This window comes from Balaenoptera borealis (assembly GCF_965194805.1).
Source record: "Balaenoptera borealis genome assembly, chromosome: 3".
NCBI lineage: Eukaryota > Metazoa > Chordata > Mammalia > Artiodactyla > Balaenopteridae > Balaenoptera > Balaenoptera borealis.
Window position 1 is genome coordinate 153,915,042 of NC_138866.1, and position 24,654 is coordinate 153,939,695.

Consider the following 24,654-nt stretch of genomic DNA (forward strand, 5'->3'; position numbering starts at 1 on the left):
ACAGCACTCACAAAACACGAAGGAACTTTAACAAAATACTATTAAGCAGAAAAAGGTTAGTCCCAAAAGATGAAAGACAGAGTGGTACTCTTTCTAAAAAGGTAAAAACAACCAAAGTGAAAACATACTTTTAAGCATATATAGATACAATAAGATTATATAAAAAGGAAAGTGAGGGAATTAGATAAGATTCAGGCGGTGGGTTAACCTGAGTGGGGAGAAGCAGGGGGTTAAATGGGTCCTATTGTGAAGGACCCATTTTGATTGCAGTGGTGGGTTTTATAAGTACTTATGTTTCTAAAAATAATAATGAATTGAATAAGGTTGGCCATGCATGCAATGGTGAGAGAGTGTGTATGAATAAAAGGATTAGGGTTGGACCTGTTTCGTATGCTTGAAGTCCACTTTATTTTTAAAAGTAATATATCAAAAAGAGCAATGTAAGCATACGATTTACATTCATGCAGGCAACAAGCAAAGGAACTAAAACCTGACCCTGAGAACCAGAAGTAGGACTGGGGCTGCAAGAATAAGGCGAGAAACTTTGACTTTCCATTTTATGCTCTTCAGTATTCAGGATGCCACCGTAGTGCTTTTAAATCATAATAAATACATCTAATCCCTTACATGTGGAAGACTCTAAGGGCTGTGTGTGGCGTGGCTATGCCCTTGGTGGCAGAGTCCTTGGACCAGTCAGTGCCCAGAGGAGGATGCGATTTCCCCAGGCTTCACACACCGCTGCTCTAACACCGCAAAACCCAAGGAGCACAGATGAAGGCCAACTGTTGATAAGAATTAAAAACAGAAATAAAATTCACGAATGTTGATCTGGCACTTAGGTCTGTCTTGAGCCACAAGAACCTTAGTGCACATATCCTTTCAAATTTCCAGGTATTACAACACGTCCTGACTGAGTGAGATGTCAACCGGAAGTAGCCACCCTGCCCCATGAGAGGGTCAACGGGAGTTGGTGCAAAATGACCAAAGTGAGCTCTGCCACCTAACTCTACCTGAGGCCTCAGTTACCATCTGCCCTGCCTTCCCCACGGGACATTACGAACGGGGTCAAAGGAGACAAGATGCTGACAGCCATGTGGATAGCAGAGCAGCACAGGCTGGGGGCTGGAGGTCTGAGATCACGGGGTCAGCGGGCTGGTGTCTCCTGAGGCCTCTCCCCTTGCCTTGCAGACGGCTGTCCTCTCCGTGTCCTCAGATGGTCTCCCTCTGTATGTGTGTCCTAATCTCTTCTTCTCTTAAGGACACCAGTCAGATTAGATTAAGGCTGACTCTAAATGATCTCGTTTTTCCTTAATTATCTCTTTAAAGACCCTATCTGGAAATTCAGTCCTGTTCTGAATGTATGGGATGTTATGCTTTCAACATATGAATTTTACAGGGATACAATTCAGCCCATAACACTGTATAAATGCTGTATGACTGTGATTTTTATGATTTCCTGTGTGATAACTATACCAGCAGGTTGAGACACATATACGTTTGTGTGTGTGTATCTATGTCTGCACACACACATAAAACATTCTCTTCCTACCTCCCCACAGAAATTAATTTCTAAGGTCCTGTTTCATGCCACATAATACTGACCTTGAACTCAACAGATTTCCAAGGAATTTTTACCTCGCAGACAGTTTGGTTTTGTGGCTATAACACCCTTTAAAAGCCATTGTTCTCATTTCTGTTGGTGTGTCTAATTCCCTGAGAAGGTATCATAACACTATGGGATTATTTTATGCCACAATTTTTTTATCGTGGTAAAATTTACACACAGTGAAATTCACAGACCACAAGAATACAATTATGTATAAGGTTTGACAAATACATACACCCCGTAACTAACATCCCAATCAAGATAGGAGAATTTCCGCCACCCCAGGAAGTTCTCCTGTGCCCTTCCCAGTTTTACCCTCATAGGCAACCACTGTTGCTGGGATTTCTACCACCATTGATGAGCTTTGCCTGTTTTTGAACTTCCTTCAATGAAATCATAAAACACTCTAGTTCTTAAAAACTGATTTCTGAACACATCTTACCCCACCGCATTAATTAATTGTTATAGCTGTGACGTAATTTCCTTTTCTTGTTTTAACACCTGGTGCAGCTAACATGCATGTCACTTTGCACAGAGTACTTACTATATGTACTGAAAACACTTTTAGTCTGCCTACAACAGAATAATATTATGCATTAATCGTAAAATTTTCTGAAGTAACCTCAAGTTAACGTTTCATCTATATAATCATACCACCACTTTTGAACATTAACATGTTGAAAAAGATCACCCCCAAGTTTCCAAGTCTGACTGGAGAAAACTACAAAACTGGGACGACCGGTGTCACCATAAATATTTCCAAAAAAGTAACTCGGCTGCCATTTTTCACATCCCTGTTCCCCAGCCACACCAAGTCACCCAGGCCTGTCACTATGGGGCAGGCCGGCCCTGGACACAAGGGCTCTCCCTGCCTGTTCCCCTCCACCATCCTCAGAGCCCCCCATCACTGCTCCCCACCCCCCGTCTTCCTGAATCCCACACCCCTCTCCTCCAGGGTCTGCTCCATCCCTTCCCACGTCCCTCAGCCTCTCTGCTGTGTCCTTCCACCCATCAGCACACAGACCGTCTCCCCATTCTAAAAACTAACCTTCCCCTGGTTCCTCAAATAATTAAACACAGGAGTACCATATGACCCAGCAACTCCACTCCTAGGTATATACCCAAGGGCAGTGGGAGCAGGGTCTTGAAAAGGTATTTGTCCACCCATGTCCCTTGCAGCATTATCCATAATAGCTAAACTGTGGATGCATCCCAAGTGTCCATCGACGGATAAATGGATAAACAAAATGTGGTCTATCCGTACAACAGAATATTATTCAGCCTTAAAAAGGAAGGGAACACTGACACCTGCTACAGCATGGATGAATCTTAAGGACATTATCCCGAGTGAAATAAGCAAGACACAAAAGGACAAACATTAAATGAGTCCACTTACATGAGGTCCCTAGAACAGCCAAATTCAAAGAGACAGAAAGTAAAACGGTAGTTGCCGGGGGCTGGGGGGAGGGGAGAATGGAGAGTTAGTGTTTAACAGGTGCACAGTGTCTGTTTGGGACAATGAAAAGAGTTCTGTGTGTGCATGCTGGTGGCCCACACTAAGTGACTCATAACCCAACTGCCCAAGCCAATGGACCATTCTCAGAAATCAGTAGAATTTGATGCTGTTTAGCAAGTTCCACGCTGCAAACCCACTGCTGCCTTGGCTCTTCCCCGCGATCCCTGAGGGACAGTTGTGTGTGGGTGTGTGGGTGTGAACACACTTTATAAATAAGGCTGGGCACGCATTTATGAATACACACGTGTGTATCCCATGTTCGCACAGCTCTGTTTGTGGGCCATTTGCTCCCACTGCCAGGCACCGTGCCGGTCAGTGTTCACAAGAGACCATCTCATCGAATTCCCCAAATCATCCTATGTTGCTTCCTGACTCTCTGCCACCATCTCCAGTGATTCTTCCTTGCTTTCTTTCCTGGCAGTGTCACATGGTGCTCCCTCGGGGTTCTGTCCCTCGCTATCTTCCCAGGAGAGCAGGGGAGCTCAGGCACCCTCTTGGCCCCCTGCTCTTTCTGTGGCAATGGCTCCGAGTCTTCCTCTCCAGCCTGGGCCTCTGCTGAGCTCCAGACACTCCCACCATGTGCTCATCCCACTTACACATGGATCCCCCCTAGACTCTCAAACTTGACACAGACAACACCAACACCATTCCCGCTCCAACATCTGTGTTTCTCGTTCTAGAAACCTCTCTTGTCTCACAGTTGTTCATTTGACTCAAAATCTCACTGGTTTATAGGAATAACAGTCCATTTCCCACCTCCCGATCAGTCCCCGGGGATTGCAGCGGCTCAGGTTCACGCTGTCCTCCCTCCAGGACGAGGCTGGGGGAGTGGCCACTCCCGCCACGTGGTTCATCACTAAACGAGGACAAGAGAGGGTGAGCCAGGCGCTGGCTCCTGGGGCTCCCGCTCAGAAATGATGGAGCCTCATCCTCGGGGACCGGCCACCCTTACTCCTCTGGGAAGAGCCCTCGGCTCCCTCAGGCACGAGATGCTCTGCATTTGGTCCACAGTGAAGCCTCCAGCACATCTATGGGAAGACAGGACCCAGCCAGAAGTCCCTGGGTCAGATCATTTTTGCCTCAAATTCCATTCATTCACTTGTATTTATTGAGAACCAAGCAGCAGTGTTCAAGGGGCCAGGGACACACCAAGGAAAAAGACAAAGATCCCTGCCCTCAGGGAGTGCACACCTGGGCAGGAAGCGACAAAGCAATGGACGTAATAAATAAGTAAGTTATATGGTATGTCAGGAGCTACAGGGAAAGCAGGGAAAAGCAGAGTGAGGTGAGAGGGATCAGGACACCCACGGCGCGGGGGATGGGGCACACAGAGCTCAGTAGACAGTGAATGTCACACTGTATAGATTGCTGTCCATGGAAATACACTAGACTTACAAACAGCTACCAACACAGACACACGAGGTCATCAAGATACGGATTTTATCTTTTCATCTCAACCTTGACAACCTGTGATAATGGAAGCGCTCACGGCAAGAAAAGACTCCCCGTCTGGGTCCTGATGGAAGAGTTTGCACCTGGTGATCACCCCATCTCCCCAGTGTAGATCCACTGTCAAGAAAGGGGCAGGATGCGTTCGGAATAGGATGCATCCATGTCTCCAGGTGAACCTTATATAAATCAGATAAACCCTGTGAACGTTGGCGTGGGGAGATGAATGTCCAAACCAGGTACGTGGGGTAAAGGCCAGCAGCTGCCCCAACAAGCCCCCCACTAACCTGGGAGGCTGTGCTCTACCAGCTGTGAGAAACAGCCCCTGGAACCCGGCCCTCATTAGAATGTTTCTTCTTGAAGAAATCATATTTCATTTGTAATATCAAAGACAGGGAACTCTGGGCCACGGTCAGCAGCGGGCTCTGCTGAGAACTGGTTCTTCTTGGCAGTTTGTCCTGATTTTCAGCAAAACAGGCCCCGGTGGCCACACAGGTGTCCACTCACAGGATGGCACAGTCAGGGCAGCAGCCTGGGCCCAGGCTAGACAGAAACCACGGGTGGTGACCGACTCCCTCTCCCCAGCAGCCCTTTCAAACCAGGGCAGCATCTGGGAGGAGACACACCTCGCGTTCTCATCCACTTAGGAACAGAGTGTAGACATGGGTCCTGGCAACTGGGAGGCCCCAACGCACTTCTGGGCCTAAAGGGGGCAGAGGTTCTGGTAGCCTTTACAGCTGTCACTGTTCCCACGGTCATCCCTCAGGGGCGGCTGCTCACCAGCCCCCCTGTGCTACACAGGTGAGGGCGAAGGGGTCCCCAGCAGCCACTGTCGTGGGCATCCTGCAGACACTGCCGAGGTCACCAGTGCACACAGGGGAACCGAGGTTCTGACCAGCTCTCCCCCAGACCAAGACCTTCTCCCTGTGCTGGGGTCTCAAGCATGCCCACCGCATTCCCAAACACCAGAAATGCAGGGAAGAAGCTCTGCCCTGGGAATGAGTGAGTTAGGAAGAATCAAGGAGCACGATCAAATCGTCATCTGTTAGACCATCAAAACAGCCTCCGGCAAGGCCACGGCTCTGATGGGTGTTCCTCACTCAATGATGGCTGGATGACCAGGTGTGGAATGCATGACCTAACGGCAAACCCTTGAGCGAAGATGGCTAGAGAGGCAACACATCTCTGAAAAGAGGACATGTGGTCCTGTACTGACCACTCATAGGCCGAGACCTTGACTCTAGAGAAGGGAGGGACGGTAGCACCAACAAGGTTGAAGTATGGATGTGCTGGACCTCAGACAAAGACCATGGAAGACAAAGCTGTGGACCGATGCTGCCCCCCCTGCCTCCATCCTCACAGAGGACCCATCTGCTGGGGCGCCAATGCGTCCAACAAGCACTGCTTTCCCAGACCACCAGACCACCTTCGCCTGGGGTGGCTGTGTGACCCCGTTCTGGCTAAAGAGATGCATGTGGAAGTCTGCTATGGGGCGCTTTGAAGACTTTTTCTTCCCTGAAACAGATGCTTTCTGTTTCCAGGTCTTGCTGCCCAGCAGACATATGATGGGGATAGGTCACCCTGCTGTAACCCTGAGACCAGAAGCGTGGGGCAGAGCCCAATGCTGAAAGCAGTAAGCAGAGAGGAGGAAGAGCCTGGGTCCCCAGTGGCTCCCTGAGATAGGGAGAGGGTAGAATCAGCCTTTTCTTTACAGTTCACATTGTTTCACTTCCGTCCTCATTCTCTACGGCTGTTGTGACAAATTACCGCAAAGTCAGCAGCTCAAAGCTACACAAATTTGTCATCTTACAGTTCTATAGATTAGAAGCCAGAAATGGGTCTCACTAGGCCGAAATCAAGGTGCCAGTAGGGCTGCGTCCTTTTTGGAGGGTCTGGGATGAATCCATTTCCCAGCCTTTTCCAGCTTCTTCCCACACTTCTTGGCTCACAGCCCCTTCCTCCATCTGCAAAGCCAGCTGTGTGGTCTCTCTGACCCCTCACCGTAGCCACATCTCTTTCCAGCTCTCCTCTTCTGTCTCCCTCTCCCACCTAGAAGGACCCTGGGCTCAGCCAGATAATGCCGGGCAACCTGTCTTCTCAAGGTCAGCTGATTAGTAACTTTAACTCCATCCACATCCCCTTTGCCGCGTAACCTAAAAGGTCCCCAGGATTAAGATGCACACATCTGTCAGGGGTGGTGGTGGTGGTGGCTATTATTCTGCCAACCACAAATTCTTACAATAAGCATAAACTCCTTCTGTAACTGGAAACACAAGTCAAATGATTTAAAATTATTTTTTAGGTTCCACATATCAGTGGAAACATACAGTATTTGTCTTTGTCTGACTTATTTCACTTAGCACAATACTCTCCAGGTCCATCCATGTTGTTACAAATGGCAAAACTTCATTCTTTTTTATGGCTGAGTAGTAATCCATTGTAGATACACACATCTTCTTTATCCATTCCTCTGTCGTTGGACATTTAGGTTGCTTCCATGTCCTGGTTACTGTAAATAGTGCTGCAATGAACATTGGGGTGAATATGTCTTTTCGAATTATGGGTTTTCTCTGGATACATGCCTCGGAGTGGGATTGCTGAATCATATGGCAACTCTATTTTTAGTTTTTTAAGGAACCTCCATACTGTTCTCCATAGTGGCTACACCAATTTACATTCCCACCAACAGTGTAGGAGGGTTCCCTTTTCTCCACATCCTCGTCAACACTTGCTATTTCTTGTCTTTTTGACAATAGCCATTCTGTTAGGTGTGAGGTGATATCTCATTGTTGGGACCATGATCCAACAAATTAGAAAAGTAATCCAACTTTTGAAGCACATTGAATCAAGTAAGCCATCGAAGATTTTCGCAGAGAAAAGAAGCCGTTGTGGCTGGATGAGGCTGAAACACATCTAAGCACCTGTGCTACCCAGCAGACGTGCCTCCCCCTCACCAGATGCATGGTGCGGGGAGTTCTGAGCAGCACACAGCTTCATGATCTGCCAGGCTGCGGCCCCCTCGCTAACACCCACTTCCCATCCCATCCAAAAAGTATCCAGGGGGCTTCCCTGGTGGCTCAGTGGTTAAGAATCCACCTGCCAATGCAGGCGACACGGGTTCGAGCCCTGGTCCCAGAAGATCCCACATGCCGCGGAGCAACTAAGCCCGTGCGCCACAACTACTGAGCCTGCGCTCTAGAGCCTGTGAGCCACAACTACTGAAGCCCACATGCCTAGAGCCCGTGCTCAGCAACAAGAGAAGCCACTGCAATGAGAAGGCTGCACACCACAACGAAGAGTAGCCCCCGCTCGCCGCAACTAGAGAAAGCCCGCGCGCAGCAACGAAGACCCAACACAGCCAAAAAATAAATTTAAAAAAAAAAAACAAAAAAACTTATCCAGGTTCTTGAATAACTTTCTAGTTTCTTAAAAATAAGGCGAATGTAACTTCCAATTATTTAAGTTTTCCATTTAATAAATATAGTAACAAGGTCCTTTCCTTTCTTTCTTTTATGGAATTATAGTTGACCTACAATATTATATTTGTTTCAGGTGTACAAAAATATGGAACACTTCACGAATTTTCATATCATCCTTGCACAGGAGCCATGCTAATAATCTCAGTATCGTTCCAATTTTGGTACAGGTGCTGCTGAAGTGATCACAAGACCCTTTGCTTTCTAATTTTAAGCTACCAGGTGTGCTTGTAAAAACACTGGCCTGCAGGTGGATCGTTTTTCTGTCTGGACACAAGCCCTCCTTAAAACAGCACAAAGGGAGGAAACGACATCCCTCGTGAACAGTGGTGGCTTGCAGACGTGAAGTGAAGATACACAGTGGACATTCAGGAGTCCCTGTGGCTGGCACCCGTCAGCCCTTCAGCCCTGACGTAGGGATGCTCCTGATACGGAATTCATCTCCTTCAGGAACCTCAGAATCGGTACCCAGCACCAAGCAGGGCAGCTCTGACTGCCTGCTGTGGAAAGTCGACCTGGGTCACAAAGTCCACTCTGTACTGTACCCTAAATGGCATTAGTGACTCTTTCCGCCAGTGCCCTGGCGTTGAGCATTGATACGACCAACATAATCGTATGCGTGATGCTCACAGGCAGGCAGAGAAACCATCAACAAACGAAAGTGTTCATCTCCAGGACCAAAAGAATGCAGAGCTCTATCTTTCCGAATCAGTAATGAAACAGTTCACATGCAAGCTTCTGAAAACTCTTTCCCATGATAAATTTTGCGTTGCCTCAGTAAAGCTGAAAATGAGACGGCTCAACCAGGAGGATTGGATTTAATCTCACTTTCTCCATCCGCTTCTCCAGGTAGCTCACACTATTTGAAATTAGCTTTGGAAAAAGTAATCTGAAAACATCTTTGAAAATAGAAGATACACAAATACAACGTGGGTTTTCCAGAGATGATGACCTAGGGACACTTAACTCAAAGAACACCATCCCCTTGTCCTCCCCCTCCCCCAAGGCCCCCGAGGCCACCTGCAGACCGCACCCTCCCTGCTGGTCAGTAAAGGAGAGCCTGGCCTCAAGGAGCTCAAGGCAGCAGACCCTCCAAGCCGCCCCCAAACGCGTGCACCTGGTCTCTGATTCTGAGGCTCGCTAGATCGAACAACACACCTGCTGGGAATTTTGGGGAAACACTCCTTCATGTAAAAACAAACACTGTTCATTTCGGAAATGGCTCAAAAGAGATAAGAGAGGATGTTATTACGGTCACTGCAGGATGGGCCAGATGAGAACGAGAACCGGACATTAAAGCGTAGTTGCCAAACTGGGCTTTTCCTTTCATCTAGGAAACTGATCTACCCCAGCCAGAGGGGTCTGACTGAAGATGAGAAAGGAAAACACTGAGGTCCGGGGAAGCAGGGCAGCTTTCGCACAGGTCTGGAGCCTCCTGTGACATCTGAACGAGGATCAGAGGGGCAGGCGGCAGGTTGCGACGGCCTCCACGAAGGGATACATGTGAGCAGAGGCCCCGGGGAGGCCCGAGAGGGTGGACCACCTCTGGGGAGACAGAAGACTGCAGCGCTGGCCGGACACGGGAGGAGCGGGGGAAGGAGACTGGCCGGTGAGACGCACACAAACACCGACAGCTCTCTACGTTCATGACATGCTGAACGTGGGTCATGACCCCTTATTTACTCTATAGAACAGACACTCAGCAGCATAAGTTACCAGTATGTCTCTCATCCTCAAGGACCACTAAAGCACAGAAGATGAAAAATGACGAAAACTTTACGATTAGAGAAGAAAACAGATCTCATACCCACAGCTACACTTTGAACCCATTACCAAAATGATGTGCTGACTTCGGACTCAAGACCTTTATTTACTATTTTTACCATCCTCAAAGATTCTGTATCACTTTATGGTTTAAGTAGCCAAACACTCTGTAGATTATTACACATGAGGAGGAGAGTTCTCCATCTTTTAAATGTACTTTCAATTATGGTGAAATCACTTGTATGAAGGAATGTTGACAGCTCTGAATAAGAAAAACCATCAGCACTTGCCCAAATGCCCATTCCCCCGGGTGGCTCCCAGCAAGCCCCAGTGACCCTGTCACAATCCCCCTGGGGCCTGGAAAGAGCACGAGGGTCCCTGGGTACAGGGCTGAAGTGCTGAGGACAAGGAGGTGGCAGCTCCGAGATCTCAGCCCTCACCTGGCAGGGTCACAGGATTTCTTCACATCTCTCCACCCGCTTCTGCCTCATTCCATAAAAGTCTCTGGGACCAGGCCAGCCTGAACATCCTGCAAATCCAGCTGAACATCCTGCAAATCCAGCACACGGACCACTCAGGCGGTCACCACCAGAGCTGACCGGGGGCCATGGGACGCCAATGAGGGGCCGGTAAAAAGTTGGGAACATCCAACCAAGGAGGAGGAAAAGGGGCCAGGGCAGCTGTGGACGATGTGGCGTGACTGGGCAGAAAAGCTGGTTCAGGAACAGCCGGGCAGTTCCCCCTGCCCACCCCAAGAAGGTCCTCACCGTCTGTGAGGGACCGAGATTGCAGGCTGGACCCTGCAGGCATCCCTCGAGGGGCCCCCGTCCAACCCATCCCATGCCAGTGCCCTGAGAAGGTCTGCTCCCCGGGAGACCCGCTCACTGGCAATGCTGGCCTGGAGGCAATGCTCAAATAGACAATTACAAAGCTTAGTCTTCATTTAAGGGTTTTAAAAAGCGTTTCTTGAAAAAAACAGATAAGTTCTAGAATATGAAATGCCTGTTTTTTTATATTGTTACCTTGGCTCCTTTGAAATGCGTATTTTCTAGCTTCATCTTGTAGACTTTCCGACAGAGACAACTCTCAAATAACTCCCTAAACCCAGACTGGAAGGGTATAATACACATTTCATTTACACCAATGCACACACACGTAGTGGCTTAAGGTTGTCGCTGGCTGTTTGCTTTTCAGCAGCCCTGAGTCAGGAGCTGATGGACGCACACTGCCCCAGCATCACTTCCACGCAGGCAACGTGGGCAAGCAGATGGCGGGAAACCCCAGGCCGCAGGGATTTTGAGCAAGAAGTAACCAGAACAGGTAACCCAAGACCCTCAGCTGCCAGGAGCCTTGGAAACACCGGGTGGGGGGGGGCCCTCTTGTCACCCTGCGACACAACCAACTTTGGCTAAGAAGACGCTGAACCTGGAACACAGAGGACCTTTGGGCTCTAACATTGCATTTTTCTAAGTGGACTCTGACATCAGGGTCCCTCACGCTGCACCAAACGAAAGTCCTACCTGCCTCGGCTTCAGAAGGCAGATCCGAAGAAGAAGGAAGGAAATCCTGCTGCTGCTGCTCGGGGGGCGTCTGTCCATCCTCCAGACGCGGGTGCCGCTCCCCAAGCTCCCCACCTCCTCCTGTCTTCTTTCCTTAAACACTTTACTACCGGGAGCTATCACCTCTCAACTATAGAACCGTTTCTTTCAATCTAAAGGAATGTATTTAAGGGGTGCCTCACATAACACTCAAAGACAAACCCCCAAAGCAAGCAGGGGGTAAGAGGACGGGGCAGTCATGCCCCCTGAGAAGTGGAGGCGGCCGGGAGTGGGAGCGGCCGGAAGTGGGAGCGGCCGGAAGGGGGCGGCGGGAAGTAGGGGCGGCAGGAAGAGGAGGCAGCAGGAAGGGTCAGCAGGACCTAAAGCCAGGGGCCGGGTCAGGCTGGAGGAGCCGCAGGAAAAGTGAGCAGAAATGGGTGAAACAGCCCAGAGGAGCCAAAAGGAAATTAACTGGAGGACCAAGACCCAAACAATGAGCCGACAGGAAAGGAACCGCGCCCCACCCCCCTTCCTCCCAGCCTTGTGACAGTCAGCGGGGGTACTGACCGCACACAACATAAGGATGGGACCAGAAATATCCCGGGTTTTAAATGCCAGGTCAATGCTACACCAAGGGACCCCTGAGAAGACAGCCACGGTCACCAGCTGTCACCAGACGGGACAGTGCAGGGAGAGAAAACCTAGCAACGTCCCCAAAGGCAGAGATCACAGGGCTTTCATGTCCAGCCGACACTTTCATAACTGTGTCCTCAGAGTGGGGGTGGGCATGGAGGGGTCACTGAAGTTCAAGTCTATTTACAAACCTCTGTCTTCGGAGGGACTAAAAACACACATTGACCTAACTGAGAGGTTAACCATGGGTGTCTGGCCCTGACTTCAAAACACAGGGAACACTCAGTCCTGCTGAGTGGAATCTTCGCAAGAGTCCGTGGACTCCACCTCTGGGAAGCAGACACCCAGGGAGGGGACTGGTGGCTCTGTCCCGGGGCCACACAGAAGGGACAGGCCTTGGCTGATGCTCCAGGCCGCCTTTGTGTCCAGTTTTGACAGTAATACATCCTCCAGGAAGGACGTGGCAAAAACACAGAAAAGAATAAAGGAAATAATATCCATCACCCCCTGGAGATAACCACTGTTCATGTTTTGACCTGGTTCCATTCAGGCGTTTTTTTTTTTTCCTGCACACATGCATTGTGCAAAACTGGAATTCTACTGTAGCAGGAATCTTGCTGTGTTTGTTTAACATAACATGAGGATTCCCCCAGGCCACTGAATATTCTTTGAAAATATGCTTTTAATGGCCATATAATTTAGAAATGACTACTACAACCATTCTGCTATTGCTAGAGATTCAGGTGGCTTCCAATTTCCAACTAAGATAAATAAAGCCACAGTGAGTATCCTCACACATACATTTTATTGATATCCCTGATTTTCATATAAACCCTTCAAAAGAGGATGACTGAGTCAAAGGGTATAAACATTTGTTTCCCACAAGATTACACCCATCGACATTGCCTCCAGTGGGTATGAGAGCATTTATCCTCCTATATGCTGGCCCACACTGAGGATAAATATTTGAAAGACCTTTCACCAGTTTGGTGGAAAAGAAAGAAAGGAAGGAAGGAAGGGAGGGAGGGAGAGAGGGAAGAAGAAGTGTTTTAATTTGCATTTCTCTGATTACTTGTGGGGTTCATCACTTTTCTGTTTATTTGCCTTTCATATTTCTTCAGTGACATGCTGACCAGAGTTTGTTGCAGACTTTTTCCATCTGATGGTAATGTGTTCTTATTGATTTATGACTGCTTTTAGTATAATAAGGATGGATTGGCAGGTAGACAGTGTTATGTCCTGACTTGCCAATTCTGGTGAGGCACACGGGATGCTAATGCATTTGTGGTCAGCTGTTCCAATCTTTCCCTTATTATGTCTTCCACGCAAGTAGAGTGTCATGGTCCTTCAGCCGGGAATCCAACCCCGGGCTCCCCCACTGCGTGACCCTCTCTTTGCCTCAATTTCCTTGATTGAAAAAGGAAGATAATGAGAGTGCATTCACTACATGAGGTCAGTATGTGGCAGACAATCTGGTAGCTGGCCCTGAATGACCCTCCTCCTGGTGTTCACATGGAACCCCTTCAGGTCCAGCCTGAGGAGTGCCCAGGGGCCTGCCCACAGCCTCCGAGTGAGCTTGGAACCCAGGTCCCCCTGCCCTCCCCGAGCGGCACCTCGAGATGACGCAGCCCTGGCTGACACCTTCACTGCACCCTGGGAGACCCTGACCCGAGGACCCAGACAAGCCGTGCCCAGATTCTGACCCACAGAAACTGTGACGTACGAACGTTGGTTGTTTTCCGCTGCTAAGTCTAGGGGGGGTTTTTTATGCAGCAGGAGATAACTAACACATGATACACGGAGGGTACTCAGAAGAGTGCCTGTGGCAGATTGCAAAATGTCTAGTGCACGGCCACTCCTCCTGTGAAAAGACGGAGTCCTTCTCCCTGCCTGGAGCTGGGCTTGACTGTTAACTTGCTTAGACCAAGAAAGCAGAGGCACAGGTGAGGCAGAGACCTGAAAGGCATCTGCATACCGGGGCTTGCCCTCTTGCTACTCTCAGAACCCACCACCACCCTGTGAAGGAGCTCCCCCCTGCAGGGCTGAGACCACGTGGCCAAGTGACTCCTGATGTGCCCCCAGCTGACAACCAGCCCCACTAGACGTGCAGGAGGCCATCCCTGCAGACCCCTGAGTGGGCCCAACTAGAGAGCCACCCGGCTACATCCAGCACACATTACCACCCCAACTCACGGGCTGAATGAGTTGCTGTTGGGAAGTTCCAGGGTGGTTTGTCATGCAGCACTTGCTGACTGACAGAGCTGCCATTCTCATTACCACTACTGTTATTCTTTAGGGATCAATTAGACAGCCACTCATATTTCTTAGCAGTGCATAGTGCATTTATGCTTTTACTTTTTACGTTATCCACTGGAAACTTACTGTGGTGTATGATGCTAGGTGAGGACCTAACTTAATGTTCTGCCACTCAGCCAGTGCTCCTTTCTGCACAAAACTGCAGTACCTTGTTTTCATATATTAGAATCTAGAGGATTGTAGGATATCATTTCCATTCATCACTTCTGTTTGTATATTAGCAAACCTTAAACCAATACCATATGAGTTCTGTTTTAATTTGGGCCAGGATACTATTATATGCTCTTCTGCTGGGGCACGCCAGGACAAACTCTCATTAATCCAACTGCAGGGAAGGTGTCAGAGAAGAACAGGGATATGAATCTAGGACCAGCAGGTGGAAGAGGTGGAGACAGTTGCCGTTACCTGAGGGAGGACCCCAAGGCACTGTCCTCTGAAATCAACACTAAACCCATTCCAAGTCTCTCCATCAGTCAGCGGTCAAACACCACAGGCTCTCTCCACGGGTAGCAGCAGGCACTGTAGGGGGATGGGCAGGGTGCAGGCAGAGATGGCACAAGGCCTGCTCTCCATGCTCACAAGCTTATGGGGGACAGTCCCACACAAAACCTCTGCGGATTGTATTTCAAATACACACAAACACAAACTAACACAATACAAGCAATTTAATGGCTAAGGGGAGCTTAGGAGTCCCTGAGGGCAATCACGGAAGACTTCCTGGAGGAGGGTTTTCAGATTTTTGAGGCATAAGATTTAGCAAAGAGAGGGTGTGTGCAAAGGCAGCAAGCAGGAAGGAATAACTCATGTACAATGAGCAGATTTCCGTGGTTAGAGCAGAAAGTCTGAACAGATACACTAAGAAGTGAGTTTGATGAAGAGATAAGAATCAGTTTGATTGGGGGATCATTCAACGTTAGCTCTTCAAAACAAGTGGGCAAACAATGTTTTGTTAGGTAACATGGGAAGAGACCATAGGTGGAGCACTGACCCCTCTGCTATTTAAACAGTCTGTCATGGACACAGCATCCCCAAACCACTCCAAGACCTGCCTTCCCCAGAACTCTTAGGAAGTGGCAAGAGAGGGATCTCAAAGGCCAGGAGGTGTCACAGCCAGTGCAACTCCCAGCAGCAGAGATACAAGAGGCCAGCACGCCTGGCTGTCCATGTCCAGTCACTGATTCTTAGCAGCCATGGGTAGGCTAAGAAACTGACTTCTTGGCTTCCTTACATTGTGGTGAATATCAGCTTTGATCCTAAAAGTTTAGAAATTAAAACGTGAAAATGAGTGGAGCCCTGATCTACGGGACCTGCTCACGGCCCTGAGGTCAGTAAGGGCACAAACCCTTCCCCGGTCTTTCATCCCTGGCAGACCTCCCACCCTGGGAAGCAGCTGTACCATTCAAGACAGTGGCCCCGGCCCCGAGGCTTTGCGGGAAATCTGCACCAGAATTGACTCAGGCACTCGGGGCAGAGGCACCAAAGGGGTCAGAGCGAGCCCTGAGCCCTGATTAATGCCCGTCCTGTGGGTGCTGACACCAGGGCCCAATTCTGCTGCCGTGTGCTTCACTGCGCCTGTTCTTATGTATCCCTGTGACTGTACTCATGGGTTAAGGGCAGAGGTTGTTCTGGCCAAGCTCCCCTCCTCTCTTCATGTCCCCACGGACCCTCGTCCCCTCCCCACCAATCAGCAAGAGGCAGGTACACCTGAGAGATGCCCCAGGGGCTCCTCAGAACCCAGATCTGCAGTCTGACCTTGTTTCCCACCAACGTGGACCACACAAACCCTGAACTTCATGCAGCAAGTTGGCGGCCAGACAGGAACCTCTCGCCCGTAACCTGTGGGTCGGGGGAGTGGTTTTCCCAGACCTGAAGGAAGGGGGTGTCTGGTCTCAGCCCCAAAGCGTAGGTCCTGAGCCCGGAGTCGGAGCCTCGGGCACCACAGAGCAGGACAGCAATCGAGCCCACCCAAGCCCCTGCTCAGCCTTGGAGGCGTCCCCAGGAGTGAGCCAAGGTCATGGTCACCCCTCCTCTGGACCCCAGGTCTGCCCAACTTCTCCCAGTGCCGTAATGTTTAAACGATCAGAGTTAGGAATACACTTTCATATAAAAAGGGCAAACTCCCTACTGAGGGAGATGACTATGTAATACAATGTTTTCTCTGGCTCTTACTCTTGTTCACTTTCTCTTGATTCTTAAGGAAGACACCCCTTTTCTTTCATGCAGCAGTATGTTTTTTTCTTAGATGCCACAGTACTTTTTCTCAGCTTGCTCTTCCTCAAACAAAGAGCCTCGTCCAGACCCACGTTTACTGTACCCGGAGTTGTGGATTTTCAAAGGTGTCTGCACTTACACTTTCCCAGGTGCGGGGCCAGGGCACCCACGGCCTCTGTCTCTGGTACATTCGATCGACAGGGGTCCCAAGAAACTGCCGTCTCCACCACTCGCTATGCGGTGCACAGCCGGCCTCCACCCACCACTGTTCTTCTGGCCAACCCAGCCCTGGTTCTTCTGGCCAACCCAGGAGTTTGCTCAGCATGTAAGCTCGAAACAAACTAGAATGATGGGGAGGGAGGGACATGCTACGCTGGGGTGATAGCACCATAAAATTGTTGCTGCAACATTCCCTAGGCGAGAACGGTGAGCCCCCATCATCCTCCTGGAGGCCAGGTGCGCTGTGCCAGGGGGTGAAGGGAGCTGGGCAGGACCGCTGGCCTCATTAGGTACTCTTCACCGTTACTATAAGAAACAGTCATTTCTTAAGTTTTCATAGGTACAGTATGTTAATCAAACTACAAGCCATACATTAGGGTATGTGAGGATTATCATGATGACCAAGGACTTATCACCCCAAAGAGAATGGCGTTCAGACCGGTTAAGGGACGTGGGTGGAGTGGCGAGGACAGGAGGTGGTGAAGCCGGGGTCCCACGGAGACTTAGCTTTCCCGAGTGACTCACCCCCCGCACCTATGCAGCAAGGCTCTCGGCCCAGGAAGGTGACGGGCCCCCTGCCCTCGCTCTGTGCTGGGGAATCCAACCTTTGTGCGGTGTCTTCTGTTAACACAATTCTCAGTTCAGTCCCTGGATTGGCACAAATGCCATCAGAGCCACGTTAATATGTGACCAGCCTTCATCAAAAGTTGTAAAGTGATCTACTTTCCTATCTTAAGTATAAATACCTAAAGACAATGGCTTCAGACTAACAGTTCAATTCCAAAAAATAGGAAACCATCCACGTGTCAGTTGCAATTCTTAAATTAGCATGTCTAACTAGAGTCAAGTCATTGACATATTTGAGATATTTAGCAATTACAAAAAGATTGTCAGGCTTCTTCTAAGCTAAAACCTCTACACACTCACTGGAAAACTACAGATGCTGGCTGACCACCAGGTGAGGAGCAAACGTCCAAGCCACCAGCTTCACTTTCCCAATTAATAAGCACTTAGTGGTGAATAACACCTAGAAGTTAAGTCTTCTTAGGAGCACTAAATTGACAAGAAATAAAGCTACTCAGCTTTTCAGTTATTTTCTGATCTCTTTCTAGCTTTCACTTAATGGAAAAACTTGTCAAATTACAACTTTATGTGCCTCGCTCTACAGCATTTATTTTCTACAAATGGGATTTTCTCAAGACAATAACTATATTGACAACACTAGGCTGATTGCAAGAAATGTGTTTTTACCTATTTTCATGAATGTTGGACATGCCTGATGCTGTCCTATTTTGTAAATTTACTGCCTTGTATTGTCACAGAAAACCCCGCTATCCTTTATTTCCCTACATTTTATAAATGCCAACTTTATTTAATTCAACTGTCACATAAGTTTGTTAGCCAAATGTAATAGTTGAGACTGTGCTCCAAGTCAAGGCTTATACCAGTATCAAAAAAATCAGAAAATATGAGTTGGTTCCCCCCCAATTTTTTTTAAATTAATTAATTAATTAATTTTTGGCTGTGTTGGGTCTTCGTTGCTGCATGCGGGCTTTCTCTAGTTGTGGTGAGCGGGGGCTACTCTTCGTTGCAGTGCGCGGGCTTCTCATTGTGGTGGCTTCTCTTGTTGCGGAGCATGGGTTCTAGGCATTCGGGCTTCAGTAGTTGTGGCACACGGTCTCAGTAGCTGTGGCTTGTGGGCTCTAGAGCGCAGGCTCAGTAGTTGTGGCGCACGGGCTTACTTGCTCCTCAGCATGTGGGATATTCCCAGACCAGGAATTTTTGATGATCCAAAAGTATACCAATATTTTACCCCAAATGAACTAGTTATTCATTTGCTGGGTATTTTTTAAAATTGTAGTAAAGTACATAGAACACAAAATTTACCATCTTAATCGTTTTTAGGTTACGGTTCAGAGGCGTTAAGTCCATTCACATTACAATCTCCAGAATGCTTTTCATCTTGTAAAACTGAAACTCTGTCTCCTTTAAAGAACAACTTCCCATTGCCTCCCCCTCCACCCCCGTGGCCCCTGGCAGCCACCAGTGTGGCTTTCTGTGTCTGAATTTGACTCCTCTAGGTACTTTGTGTAAATGGAATTGTACAGTATTTACCCATTTGTGATTGGTTTATTTCAGTTAGCATAACGTCCTCAAGGTTCATCCAAGTTGGAACATGTGCCAGAATTCCCTTCCTTTTTAAAGGCTGAATAATATTCCATTGTTTGTAAAGACCACATTTTGTTTACCCATTCATCTGCTGATGGACAATTGGGTTATTGTGAATAATGCTGCTATGAACATGGGTGTGCAAATAAATATCTCTTCGAGTCTCTGCTTTCAATTCTTTTGGGTATATACTCAGAATTGGAATCACTTGCTCATATGGTAATTCTGTAATATTTTAAGGCTCCCATGCTGTTTTTCATTTGGTATTCTTAATAATACAACTGGATAGAGGGCAAGTGATGGCCAAGTGACTAGTGTACTCAGCGAGTTCTTGGGATCACTAAGAGTTCCATCACTACCTTTTTGGCAAAGCAACCCTTTTCTTTGGGGTGTGACCCCTTGTGTCCCAAATGCAGGCAGGCATTGGGCAAATGGTGGCTGCAGCTTATCATGGTAAAAAAGAAATTCCAACCAATTAGAACCCTTTACAATAAAAGAGATACAGAATTCTAATAGATATATAGTTTCTAATCCTCTTTGATAGTTTTTTTAAATAATGAAGAGTAGAAAATTCTGGTTAAAAGTGATAACTTGACCTTCTCCACCTCTATTCTGCCCCAAAACCTCACAGGCACAAAGCCCCAGGGACAGGAGATGGGTGAGTGTGACCCTGGGTAAGAGGATCCAACACATGTTTAAAGCCTAAACACAGACACGAGAGGGTAAGCTGGCAGCTGCGGGGGTGGGAGGGGGAGCTGGAGGCACAGGCTGACCCATCGCAGAGTTCAGGAGGCTGTGGGGTCTGAACCACCAGGAATCTGGAAGGCAGGCTGCAGGGTGCCCACCATGCTGAGGGCATGTGCAGAAATAGGGGATGTGTCCTTGAGCGCCCAGGGCTGAGAGGAAGCCTGGGCGCAGGGACTGACCTTCAGCAGGCTGGAGGAGGCTGCTTGGGAGATGGGAGTGTTCCAAAACAGGGTTGTGGTGCTGGTCATCCAACTGCATCATTTACTAAAAACCACTGAGATGGACACTTACAATGAATCAATGGTGTAGCCTGTAAACCGTATCTGAATCAAACTTTAAAACAGATCGATAACCACAAATATATAGATGATCAAAATACTGAGACACCATCGACTGACAAATTTTAGATTTTTTTTCCTGCTACCCAGTGAACAATGAGTCTGAGAACAAGACAAAGTCAGTTATAAAAATGAAGAAATGATAACTGTACATGATCCAGCAATCCCACTTCTGGGTATACACCCCAAAGAATTGAAAGCAGGGACTTGAAAAGATATTTGAACACCCACGTTTATAGCAGCATTTTATTCACAACAGCTGAAGGCTAGAAACAACGCAAGTGTCCATCAACAGATGAATGGATAAGCCAAGTATAGTCTACGCATACAACGGAATATTTTTCAGCCTTAAAGAGGAAGGAAATGCTGACATGTGCTACAGTGTGGATGAACCTGCGGGACACCATGCTGAGTGAAACACGCCAGTCACAAAAGAACTAATACTGTTTGATCCCATTTCTTTGATGTCCCCGGAGCAATCAAATTCATAGAGATGGAAAGTCCAGTGGTGGTTCCCAGGGACTGGAGGGAGGGGAGAATGGGATGTGAGTGTTTAATGGGTGCAGGGTGTCAGTTCTGCAAGATGAGAAAGGCCTGGAAAGGTAATGGCTGCGCAGCAATGTGAATGTAGTGTTTTTTTATTGTTATTATTTTTATTCGAGTATGGTTGCTTTACAATGTTGTGTTAGCCTCCACTAAACAACAGAATGAATCAGCCATATACATACAGGCATCCCCTCCCATTTAGGTCACCACAGTGCATTACATAGAGTTCCCTGTGCTGTACAGTAGGTTCCCATCAGTTGTCTATTTTATGCAGATGGAGAGATATACCAATTTCTTGGATTGGAAGAATCAATATTGTGAAAATGACTCTACTACCCAAAGCAATCTACAGATTCAGTGCAATCCCTATCAAATTACCAATGGCATTTTTCACAGAACTAGAACAAAAAATTTTACAATTTGTATGGAAACACAAAAGACACCAAATAGCCAAAGCAATCTTGAGAAAGAAAAACGGAGCTGGAGGAGTCAGGGTCCCTGACTTCAGACTATACTACAAAGCTACAGTAATCTAGACAGTATGGGATTGGCATAAAAACAGAAATATAGATCAGTGAATGTAGTTTTTAAAAAAAATTTTCTTGAAGTATAGCTGATTTACAAAGTTGTGTTAATTTCTGCTGTACAGCAAAGTGATTGTTTTATATATTATCTGTGTATATATATATATATATATACATATACTTTTTCATATTATTTTCCATTATGGTTTATCACAGGATATTGAATATAGTTCCCTGTGCTATACAGTAGGACCTTGTTGTTCATCCATCCTATATATACTAGTTTGCATCTGCTAATCCCAAACGCCCAGTCCTTCCCTCCCCTACCTCCCTCCCCCTTGGCAACCAGAAGTCTGTTCTCTATGTCTGTGAGTCTGTTTCTGTTTCGTAGATAAGTTCCTTTGTGTTGTGTTTTAGATTCCACATATAAGTGATATCATATGGTATTTGTCTTACTCTGTCTGACTTACTTCACTTAGTATAATCATCTCTAGGCCCATCCAACAATGTGAATGTACTGAATGCCACTGAGCTGTGCACTTAAAAATGGTTAAGATGGTGAATTTCATGTTATGGATATTTTATCACAGTAAAAAATAATAACAAATGTCATTTTTTCCCATAAAACTGGAATAAAAGCAAACGAGGAAGAGACCTGAAGCGGCTCCCTGGGGTGTGCATGCCCAGGGTGGGAGGGGCAGCTGTTTTCATTATCAGCCTGTCAACACTGTTTGACTTGCACTCTGTTGTGCACTAGATGGATTTTTTAATATTAATTTAAAAACATAATGGGGAGCAGCGGAGATGAAAAGAAAAGCAAATTGAGGAAGCTGCACGCCAATAAGCCCGGTGTCAATCACGGGCGGACGAGAGGGGATTATCCAAGCAGAAGGCTCCTGAGTACTCGGGAAGAAGTGCCAGGCCAAACCCATCTTGCTTTCCTTTTTAATAAGGTCAAGAGATTGGGGGATTAGAGGAATGCTAAGGAGATAAGGGTCTTTATTTCAGCAAGATGTTAACACATGGCCGGAGCAGCCCCCCACTGCATGGCCTTGGAGAGATGGAGGCAGGGGTCCCGGGCCCCGAGTAAGCCCTGGCCTGGCCTGGATAGTGGACAGTTACAGGTTCAAGAACATGAGGGATATGACATCAGCCTGTGCTCTGAAGGGCCACACCCCAAACCAAGATGAGATCATCTCAACAGTCTAGAATGCTAACTTTTAAAGTGAACAGAGGAACTCAGCAGTGTTGCAAATGCTCCGCATTTTGATACCAAAATTCATAAAATGCCACAAGCAGCAGACCACCGACAAAGGAAGAAAGCGTGGGGTTCTGGGTGGCCACCAGCTCCCCTGAAGGCAGCGGGCTACGCAGCTGGCAGATGCCCATACCACAGCAGAAACAGTCACCGGCTGTCACCCCGCCCTGCCATGTCCAGAAGGATAAGACATCCAGAAAGCGCCAGACAAAAAGTGGGTGACAAGCCTTTGAATGTGCAAGGAGAACAAAAAGCCTTGCAGGGAATGGGGTGCAGAAGTGGTTTCTCCACTTGAAGGATTTGACGTGAAAAGGGAAGTAAGGAATTTTCCCAGCTCTGCAGGAAGAAGCAGGAAAGGAGGGTCACTGCAAAGTCCGATTTGGGTCAGTTAGCTCTGCCTGACCACGGAGCTCCCCATCACTGGCTCCAGGAGACGAGGTACTCCCAAATCAGAAATATCCCGGATGGCACCCTGTGTTCTGCAGAGGGGTGATTTAACTGAACTATAAAAACCTAATATCCCACAACATAAGAATAACAGCAGCAATAAAAGGAAAGACTGACATTTATTCAGTTTTTATCATAGCCAGGCAATGCTGAGTACACGCTCGTTGCACCCTCACTTTGATATCTAATTCTTTGATATTTAATTCTTTGATATCTCAATTTTATGATCCATTATAAATATCATCAACAAACTAAAGAAAAATGAAGATATTTGATATAATCATGAGTTCTTCAGGATGATAGTCATATCTAAATGATTTTTAAATTCTTTAAGTTTAAAAGGAAAATTTTATCAGTTTAAAATAAAAACGAATTGCCTAATACTAACACCTAATTAGTATTAACACCAAACAGGCTTCCCCTTTTAGAGACATCAGTGGTACACCTAACAATTTTCAGAGTCAGAAAGTTCTCATGGAAGTAGGTGTTTCCTTTGTTTGTTTGTTTGGGACGTGGGATCTGAGATCACTGATACTAGATTAGGCCGGGCCTGGATGTGCCCGATGTTGATGAAATGCTAGGTCCATCCATTTATCCAACAAATATCTACTGAGTGCCAGGTGCTGTTCTACGTGCTAGAGAGTCGGCTGTAAACAACACAGATGCGGGTGGTCACCAAGAAACTAGGAGAAACAGGTACTAAAGATGCAGGAGGAAACAGACAAGACAGCTCACAGAGTGATGAATGCAATGCAGGGGGCAGGGCGGCAGCTGAGGGCTCCTTTAGGCTGGGTGCTGGGGAAGGGGAGCTCTGAGAAGTTGGTGAGACCACTGAAGGGATGCACGGGTTGGCTGTATAGGTTCTGGAGCTACTGAGGGGGGAGAGGGAGATTCTTCCCAGAGGTGGGGGTCAGGAAAATCAACATGAGCTGAGTGGGGAAAGGTCTCCCAGGACCACAGGGCACGCTGAGAGTTTATGCAGGGTAGTGAGGAGGCTGGTTTATGTCTCTGCTGCTGGGCATAGAAGTGTGCAGAAGGGCAGGAAAGACAGCGAAGGGACTAGCAAGGAAGGTGCAGAGGATGGAGACGGGGGGCCAGCAGGGTGTGTCTGGCAGGCAGAGCCGAGGGGCGGGGTGAAGGAAAAGGAGGAATCAAGATGCCTCATAGGACACTGATTGATTTGCATATATTGAAGAATCCTCGCATTCCTGGGATAAACCCCTCTTGATCATGATGTATGATCCTTTAATGTGCTGTTGAATTCTGTTTGCTAGTGTTTTGTTGAGGATTTTTGCATCTATGTTCATCAGTGATATTGGCCTACAGTTTTCCTTTTTTGTGACATCTTTGTCTGGTTTTGGTATCAGGGTGATGGTGGATGTGATGCACCATATGAACAAACTGAAGGAAAAAAACCATATGATAATCTCAATAGATGCAGAAAAAGCTTTTGACAAAACTCAACACCCATTTATGATAAAAACTCTCCAGAAAGTAGGCATAGAGGGAACCTACCTCAACATAATAAAGGTCATATATGACAAACCCACAGCCAACATTGTTCTCAATGGTGAAAAACTGAAACCATTTCCACTAAGATCAGGAACAAGACAAGGTTGCCTGCTCTCACCACTATTATTCAACATAGTTTTGGAAGTTTTAGCCATGGCAATCAGAGAAGAAAAAGAAATAAAAGGAATCCAAATCAGAAAAGAAGAAGTAAAACTGTCACTGTTTGCAGATGACATGATACTACATATAGAGAATCCTAAAGATGCTACCAGAAAACTACTAGAGCTAATCAATGAATTTAGTAAAGTAGTAGGATACAAAATGCACAGAAACCTCTTGCATTCCTATACACTAATGATGAAAAATCTGAAAGAGAGATTAAGGA

At 47.4% G+C, this 24,654-nt stretch overlaps 1 protein-coding gene across 11 annotated transcripts in view; it reads right to left on the reverse strand.

Annotated features, from left to right (window-relative positions):
• Positions 1-24,654, reverse strand: part of ENTREP2 (endosomal transmembrane epsin interactor 2) — a 396,616-nt gene that overhangs the window by 245,566 nt on the left and 126,396 nt on the right. The window contains exon 1 of one of the 11 annotated variants that reach the window (XM_082386094.1): positions 11,332-13,001. The exons of the other annotated variants lie outside the window; for them this stretch is intronic. Within the exon in view, the coding sequence (XP_082242220.1) occupies positions 11,332-11,409 (78 nt within the window). The 5' untranslated portion in view covers positions 11,410-13,001. Of the gene's footprint in view, positions 1-11,331; positions 13,002-24,654 lie in introns of those variants that run through there. 11 annotated transcript variants of the gene reach the window in all.